Here is a 9,071-nt window from a genome sequence, read left to right as displayed (position 1 = left end):
TTAAGTGACAAGTGGGGGAGGAAGTCCAATTAAAACCACAGTGTAAGACTTTCTGATACTCTCCTCTTCCTAAAAATAGGATGTAGGCTGGTGGATCTTGCCCAAAATGACAGCATTAAGACTTCTTTATGTTTTCAGTGTCTGCCCCCACACGTTTTAAATGTTTGAGTAACTGTAAATTTTCTACAGCACTTCCTCAAAGACAAAAAGTACAATGTGAAAAATGCCCTTCTGGGTGGAGTGAAGTCAAAGATAAAAAGACTAGCTCTGGTTGTGGCTCTGATTCTGAAGGGACAATAAAAGTTCTGACATTTCAATTGAGACTGTTTATTCCTACTGATAATTCATAATTCCTTTCTTAATTCCAAATAACAAACCTCTTTTAGCACAGAACACCACAAAAAGCAAACTTCATCGCTTAAAAAAAACCTCAGAAAAACAAACAAAAACACATTCTGGATAACTTACTGATGCAGGTATTATATTTTTAAGGAATATTTTGAGGAAAAGATCTTTTTATATCTAATAAGAGACACTCTGACAGTGTAACAAGGGCTATAAACCACTTACACAGTATTTGGTCATTTCCAAAATAATCGAAATGGGAGCTTTAGAAGACATGATGGGATTATTTTCCACATTTCTTCCCTAACCTCTAATTTTTATTTACTAAAAGATATCCCTGTTTTCCCCACATAATTTACATTCACTTATTTCATTTTTGATTACTTCTTCTATCAGAACCATAATCTCTTTTTTACATTAAGAATTAAATCCTACCTCACACCTGTCAGAAAGGCTATCATCAAAAAGAACACAGATAACACATGTTGGTGAGGATGTGGAGAAAGGAAACCCGTGCACACTGCTGGTGGGAACGTAAACTGATGCAGTCACTGTAGGAAACTAAAGCAGAGCTAAAAGGAGAGCTATCATATGACAGTAATCTACTCTGAGGTATACATCCAAAAAAACCCAAAAACACTAACTTGAAAAGATATGTGCACCCCAATGCTCACAGCAGTATTATTTACAGTTGCCAAGATACAGAAGCAATCTAAGTGTTCATCGACAGATGAATGGATAAAGATGTGGTGTATACATACTTGCTGGACTACTACTCAATCATTAAAAAAGAATGAAATTTTACCATTTGCAACAATGTGGATGGACTTGGAGCGTATTACGCTAACTGAAATAAATCAGAGAAAAGACAGATATAGTACGATATCACCTGTATGTGGAATCTAAAAAATACAACAAATTAGTGAATATAAGAAAAGAAATAGAGTCCCAGATAAAGAGAACAAACTAGTACTTACCAGTGTGGAGAGAGAAGCAGAGAGGGGCAATACAGGGTAGAGGATTTAGAGCTATAAACTACTCCGTATAAAATAAGCTAAAAGTATATACTGTACAACAAGGAATATAGCCACTATTCTATGACTAAACATGGAGTATAACCTTTAAAACTGTGAATCCCTATACTGTACATCTGTAACATATAATATTGTATATTACTGTACATTAATTAAAAAAAACTACCAAAAAAAAAAAGAAAGAAGAGTTAAATCCATCAACTCTTTCACTTGTTACATTTAATATTTTTAATCCCCGTTTTTTGGAAATATATCCAAATACTGAAAAAAAAAGCTACTAAACTAGAGATGTAACTTATTTTAAAGCTAATTTTACTTACATAGGAACTCTGAAAAATTGGTTAGCAGACCAATGTCACTATGCATTTATTGACATAAGGTGTTTTGAATGAACAGGCATTCTTGACAGTAGTCTAGTGAAAGCAAGTGTGCCTGATTTACATGCTGCTGTAATGAGGAACAGAACAGTAAGTCTTACCCAACTATGGATCGGTGTGGATCTTACCAGGACAACTTACACAAGTTACACAGATACAGTCCCCACGCACGGGTGTGTTTATTGATGTTCTTTTCTAGAGGTGCTTGAATAAAAATGAAATCTGCAAATATATTAACTGACCATATAACTTAGGTAAAATTTTTACCTAGTATTCAGTGACATAAACTTTTAAACTACACAATTAAAGACATTCATGTTAGATGGTCAAATGGAAAATTAAAATTATAAGAGATTAAACACCCCCTTGCCCCACACATTCTCTGACTAAACAGTTTTTGATGATAACTGTCACAATCAAAGTAAAGTAATGTCAAAGTAAAGTAATGTCATTTACCCATGTATTTATTTCTACAATGTGTACATGACACTTAAAATTCCCCACCACAATAAAGTATCAATTTGAGATTTCAAATAACATCCTAATCTGTTTTCAGTTTTCCAATGTCCATGGGAGCCAAAATTTATTTACTCTTTAGAACATGGTCTCTTCATGATATACAGGTTGTACACAGTCATACTTCAATCATCTAAGAAATCAGAAACCAAAACCAAAACCTAATCCTTCTGGGATAAAATAATTTCGTACTGAGCACAATTCTTTTGTCTAGAACCTTGGGTACATTTTCCAAAGAGAAAGCTCTCTTGGATTTGTACAGTGTATGTTTATGAAAGAACTTCTACTAAATTTGGAATCAATGGTTTAGAAAAGACACTGAATTGCCCCTCATCCAATTTCTGAGGTTAATTGACCATTACCACCCACATTATTTTTCAAAAGATAACTTTTGTTTCTCAAACTGTTGTACACAGAGAAAATACAAACTGTTACATTAAAATCAAGAAATTTATTGATATTTCTTCATGAAATAGTAAGCAGAATTAAAGTAAAGAAGAAATGTACAGCCTAAAACAGTTGAAATGATCCTAAAATTTTTATCACAATTATACATTTATGGCCAAAATAAAAAATGAACAGTTTTTAATAATTCATCACTTTAAAAATTTTGCTCAGTAATTTACCTGAAATTAAACAGATAGGAGGATAACTGGGATAATGCCACTTTATCCTTCTCAAAAAAACTGGGATCCTAGTACGACAGTGGTTCGGTTCTGCTCTCCACTCACAAAAGCTATCTCACCATTCTGTCACAAACGTGTCAACAATCAGCCTTTACTGACTTGTAAGGAGGCCAATTTTGGTTCCACTTAAAAATGTTTTCAGCAGGCAGTCGGAGATACATGACTTAATTGGCCTTACTCAGAAAAGTCGACCATCAGTATCTCAGAATACAGGTCATGGCTTTCTTCTAAGTGCTAACTGAGGTCAAATGTCCTCATATAATTATGAATGTTAAAAGGTAAAATTACATCTTAACAGCAGCCAAAAATTTATATATTTTTATGTATTTACAATATTATACATATTTACATGACCACATCAAATAGTGAAATATAGAAACAAGAGACCACCTATACAGGCATTCATTTAATGCCTCGACATTATTTTCTTGTGCAAACCGAAACTTGCCTCGAACTTCTTATAAAGCTAAAGACAGTCAACATTGCGAAGGCCACCGTCCATGGTTAATGAGCCAAACCTAAAACACAAAAGAAAAAAAGGTAATCTCACAAAATTCATTTATTTGACCTCTAATATTTTAAAGAATATAAAACACTTCTTAGATGAACAAACTATTCTTTTTAAAGAGTTAACCAACCATAATTTGCTCTATTTTGAAAATAGAGCAAAATAAATTTGCTCTAATTTGAAACATAGTGGTATTATTATAAATATTTGAAGAAATACAACTCAATGGCTTGGGAAGACTTCTTAAGAGAAAACGAGGAGTGACATAATCTAGAAAGCATTAGGAAGAGTTGGGTAATTTCTTCAGGATGGGATTTATAAACACAGATGTGGAGCTGGGAGTCAGGGACAGTGAGGAATGGAATCCTGCTAGAACAGAATGTTATTTGGAGGAATAAAATTGGGTGATTAGGCTGGCATCAGACTATTATATTCTTTGAATTCAGTACAAATTTATACTTGACTTTTTAGGTAGCAGGAATTTAGAAATTTTTGAGTCAAAGGAGTGGTATGATCAGTATTTGGTATGATCAGATTAGATCAGTATTTGGGAAGATTAGTTTGGCTGTAAAACCCACAACAGATGAGAAGGGCTGGTTAAGCATACAGGTGGGAGACTATGCCAACGGCTCACGAGGGAGGGGGAAAGGAGACCTAAATGAGGTTGATGAGGGCAACAGGGGAACATTTTGAAGGAAGACTACCAAATATGATGAAAGGAGGTAAAAAAAGAGTTAGTGTCTAAAATAATTTATGTTCATGGAAGGAGAAAAAAGAGCAAGAAGATGAGGAAATTACAGTGGAAACTGAGTTGGGAAGGATGATAATTGATTTTAGATACAAAAAAATCTGAAGTGACAGATATCTATGTGGAGACAGTGCACAAGACTTGGTTTCTATTACCTGTTCTGGCACAAATCCTTAAGTGGTCACTCAAACATTTAAGTTTCGATTCTGCCATGTCTGGTTACCCGTGAATTGTCAAGCCAGCAAATAAAACATGACTTAGTGGACATGCTTTGGGAAGTGGGGATTTTCTTTCACAAAACAGAAGTGATTGAATATATCAATAAAATTTTGTTAAAAAATTTTAATAATCTTTTCTACTTGCTAATCTTAGGCCTTTCAGGATAAATTTAGAATTTAGCTAAAGTTGTGAAGAAACTAGTTTGAATAAATTTATGAAGTTATAAAGAGATAATTACTATGCAGATGCTATAAACCAATAGGAAAAGACTTTAAAACCTAACAGACAATCCACAGGAAAAAAATAAAAGAAGGAACATATAAAAAGACGTTTGACATCACTATTAACTGAAGAAATGCAAACTAAAATAAGATACCAGCTTCAACTAAACAAATTGGCATTTGAAAAAGTGGTAACATTCAGTGTTGACAATGGGATAACAAGCAAGTCTTTTAGAGAACTAACAAAGCTGATAAAATTTAAATGTGCATAACCTTAGACCCAACAATTCCGTATCTAGCAGCGTCAAGAAATCAACCCTTCAAAAATTCTTACACAAGCACATGAAGAGGTATATGAACACGTATGTTCACTGAAGTATGGTTTGTAATTGTGAAAAATTAGAAACAATTTAAATGCCCAATAAATAGGGATGCACTAAATAGGTATGGTAGATGAATACGCTAGAAAACCAGGCAGCTGCTGAAAATGAGAAAACTAAAGCTATAGGTATGGATGTGAAAAAGTGTTCTTGTTATATAGTCTTAAATGAAAAAAGACTAAACCAGTGTGAACAGAATGATTCCATTCTTATAAAATAGACATGCACAACAAACTATTAATACTGATTACTTCTATGGGGGTGGAGAAGTATGAGAAAGTAGATGAAGAATTTTATTTCAATTTTTACAATTACATATGGCTAAAAGTTGATTTACCAATTCATTAAATTCATTAGGAAGGCTGATGATACTACGGAAGTGCCTGATAACTTTCTGCATGTAGCTCGAATATCATGTAATTTCCTGACATTTAATCTTTTCAAGCCTTAGGAAGCTGTGTGGTCTTTTATTTGAGAGAACAGGGCTAGTAGGGGGAAGATGATGTGAGGAGATAGGAGGCTGGGTTCCAGCTCCAGTTCATCTTCTCAGGTATGAACGTCAGCATCTGTGGAACACTGACAAAGACTATGTGCTAGACCCTGGAATGTAAGGCTGGAATGCACGCTGAGAGAGGCCATACAGCATGAAAGTGCCCTTCAAGTGTACAGAACACCCATGATGTCCTTGCATTAACATCTTGGTGGTGAGAGGACCTCTGGAGAAACACCTAAGGGCTGGAAAAAGAAGGCTTTTCCTTCATGAGCCAAATATGACTTCACTTCTCTGAGAAACACAGACAAGGAATCTGAGGAAAACAGCCAATAAAGTGGCTTTATTGGCTCTGTATGTTTTCCAACTTTTTCTCCTTGATGTATTAGGATTCTGGAGATAAGGAGACACTCAGCTCCTAAAGAACTCAATGAACAGATGATGCTCATGTGCAAGGAGGTGTGCAGAGGGTTCTGTGGGTTACACTATCAGAGTGCTGTCATCTCCTAAGCAGCTCTGATTTCAGAATTGAAAATGATGATTCTAATGAGAAAATGTTTGGAAAAATAATATGCAAAGCATTTTTGTTTTCGCAGACTGATTCAAAGAATTCTATTAGGTTGCTGCAAAATTGTGGTTTTACACTGTTGAAATTTGCCATTTGATACTGGAATACATTCTTAGATAAATGTGGTTATGCTGTCAGACATCATATTAATGTGCATTTCTCACTTTATGTGTTTTTGCTAATGACTTATTACTTGCTGTTTATTTTATGTTTATTTTAGACTATGGAAATGTCAGACAAAAAGCAAATTTGAGCGATTCTCTTATTTGAGTTCAAAATGGGTCATAAAGCAGAGCAGACAACTTGCAACATAAACAAAACATCCGGCCCAGGAGCTGCTGACGAACATGCAGTGCAGCGGTGGTTCAGAAGTCTGAGAGGAGATGAGAGCCTTGAAGATGAGAAGCGTGGTGGCTGGCCACCGGAAGCTGACAATGACCAATCGAGAGAACCATCAAAGCTGGTCCTCTTACAAACACACAAGAAGTTGCCAAAGAAGTCAACGTCAACCATTCTATGGTCATTCAGCATCTCAAGCAAACTGGAAAGGTGAAAAAGCTTGATAAGTCGGTACCTCATGTGCATGAGTGGTCAGTCACTTCAGTTGTGTCTGACTCTTTGAGACTCCATGGACCGGAGCCCACCAGGTTCCTCTGTCCATGGGATTCTCCAAGCAAGAATACTGGGGTGGGTTGCCATGCCCTCTTCTAGGGGATCTTCCTAACTCAGGGGGATCGAACACATCTCTTAAGTCTCCTGAATTGGCAGGCAGGTGACACATGAGCTGACCACAAATAAAAAAACACTGTCGTTTTGAAGTGTCATCTTCTCTTAATCTATGCAACAAAAACAAACTATTTCTCGATTGGTTGTGATGTGCGACGAAAAATGGATTTTTTATCAACAACCCAGTGATGACCAGGTCTGTGTCTGGACGAAGAAGCAGCTCCAAAGCACTTTCCAAAGCCAAATTTACACTCAAAAAAAGTCATGGTCACTGTCTGATGGTCTGCTGCCCAACTGATCCACTACAGATTTCTGAGTCCTGGCGAAGCCATTACCTCTGAGAGAAGTATGCTCAGCAAATCGATGAGATGCACAGAAAGCTGCAACAGCTGCAGCCAGCACTGGCTAGCAGAAAGGGCCCACCTCTCCACGGCAACACCCAACAGCATGTCACACAACCAGCATTTAAAAGCTGAACAAATTGGGCTATGACGTTTTGTCTCATCCGCTATATTCACCTGACCTCTTGCTAACCGACTACCACTTCTTCAAGCACCTAGACAACTTTTTGCAGGGAAAATGCTTCCAGTAGGAAGCAGAAAATTCTTTCCAAGAGTTCGTCAAATCCTGAAGCATGGATTTTTATGCTATAGGAATAAACACACTTATCTCTCGTTGGCAAATATTTGTTGATTTTAATAGTGCCTATTTTGACTAATAAAGATGTGTTTGAGCCTAGTTATAATGATTTAACATTCAAGATCCAAAACTGCAATTACATTTGCACCAACCTAATATTAACCAGTGCTTCTATAAAATGAAATCAATCACAATTGACTTTTCTTTATCCAAACAACCCCAAACATTAACAGGCATGAAATTCACAAAACCTAAGGGTTCTGACTTAATACTCCTTTCTCACTGCTTAACCTATTGATATAGGAAGACAGACAGATACAAGTATAGATATATATGTACACACTCAATTGCATAATCACCAGGAAGAATGATTTTTTAATTACTCACCTTTCTAAAATATGATTATTTTCAGCAAGTTCTTTAACTACCCCTTCCATTTCTTCCTTTAATTTCTTCATACTATATTCAAAATAAAGATAAAAGTATCTCTGCTTAAAAAAAGTGAGCAAATGTTCTATGATTATATTTACAGTATGTTTAGTTCTCTAGATTGATCTAAGCCATTAAATAACATTAGCAAATGTATTCCTAACAAATATAAAACATTTCAAAATAAAAGAGCAAGTAAAACAAAATAAAAACAAATAGAAACATTACAGTTACCAAATACTAAATTTCTTACCCAAGAGTCATTTCTACTAATGTGTTAGAACATGGATAAATCGGGGTCATGGTATGTTTGATTCCACTGGAGGCTGCAAACATCTTCTGTGGCAAAGTTTCTTGTAACTACAACATCAGAAACAAACAAAAAAAATCCACATCAATCACAGAACAGAATACTTACTACAGATCTTGGAACAAATGTTACAGGTTTTAAAAAGCCCCTTATAGCTTTATGCTGTAATTTCAAAACCATCAATAATACAATACTTCAACCAAAACTCTTTTTAAAAAAACTTTTTAGATGATAAAAAATGATCTATTAGATGTTTTATAATTAAAAAACATCTAAGTTCTTGAAACCTGGCTCAAAATACGTATCACACAGACTTCCCTGGTGGTCCGCTGGTTAACAATCCACTGTGCGGTGCAGGGGACGTGATTTCTGGTTGGGGAGCTCATAATCCCACCTGCTGTGGAGCAGCCGTAACCACTCAGCCCACTCGCTCGAGAGTCTGCACCACGAGAAAGCCCGAGTGCCGGAACTAGAGTCTGTTCACCGCGACGGACGAGGCCTGTGCGGCACTGCGGCCAGACACAGGCACGTGAGCAAGCGTGCGTGTCGGCCGCTCCGTCACGCGCACCTCCCTGCCGCCCGTGGACTGCAGGCTGCCAGGGTCCTCTGTGCATGGGCTCCTCCAGGCAAGAGTACTGGAGGGGATGCCATGCCCTTCTCCAGGGGGTCTTCCTGACTGAGGGGTAGAGCTCGGGTCTGCTGCGTCGCAGGCAGACTCTTTACTGTCTGAGCCACCAGGGAAGGCTAAATAAACGAATAAACATCTTTAAAAATGATTTCAATGGTAAATGTTACACTGTGTATATTAAAAAAATACATATCACAAATGAGCAAGTGGAACTGAATACAGGCATATTATATCCTATGTCTCTTTT

At 36.5% G+C, this 9,071-nt stretch overlaps 1 protein-coding gene across 1 annotated transcript in view; it reads right to left on the bottom strand.

Moving 5' to 3' along the window:
* Positions 1-2,703: 2,703 nt before the first annotated feature.
* Positions 2,704-9,071, bottom strand: part of TBK1 (TANK binding kinase 1) — a 46,166-nt gene continuing 39,798 nt past the window's right edge. The window contains exons 19-21 of the mRNA XM_043446773.1: positions 8,140-8,246; positions 7,845-7,916; positions 2,704-3,476 (exon numbers count right to left, since the gene is read on the bottom strand). Of these exons, the coding sequence (XP_043302708.1) occupies positions 3,425-3,476; positions 7,845-7,916; positions 8,140-8,246 (231 nt within the window). The 3' untranslated portion in view covers positions 2,704-3,424. The remainder of the gene's footprint in view (positions 3,477-7,844; positions 7,917-8,139; positions 8,247-9,071) is intronic.

Source organism: Cervus canadensis, chromosome 25 (genome assembly GCF_019320065.1).
Source record: "Cervus canadensis isolate Bull #8, Minnesota chromosome 25, ASM1932006v1, whole genome shotgun sequence".
NCBI classification, from domain to species: domain Eukaryota; kingdom Metazoa; phylum Chordata; class Mammalia; order Artiodactyla; family Cervidae; genus Cervus; species Cervus canadensis.
The sequence above is the reverse complement of the archived record's forward strand: the minus strand, read 5'-3'. Positions and strand labels throughout refer to the sequence as shown.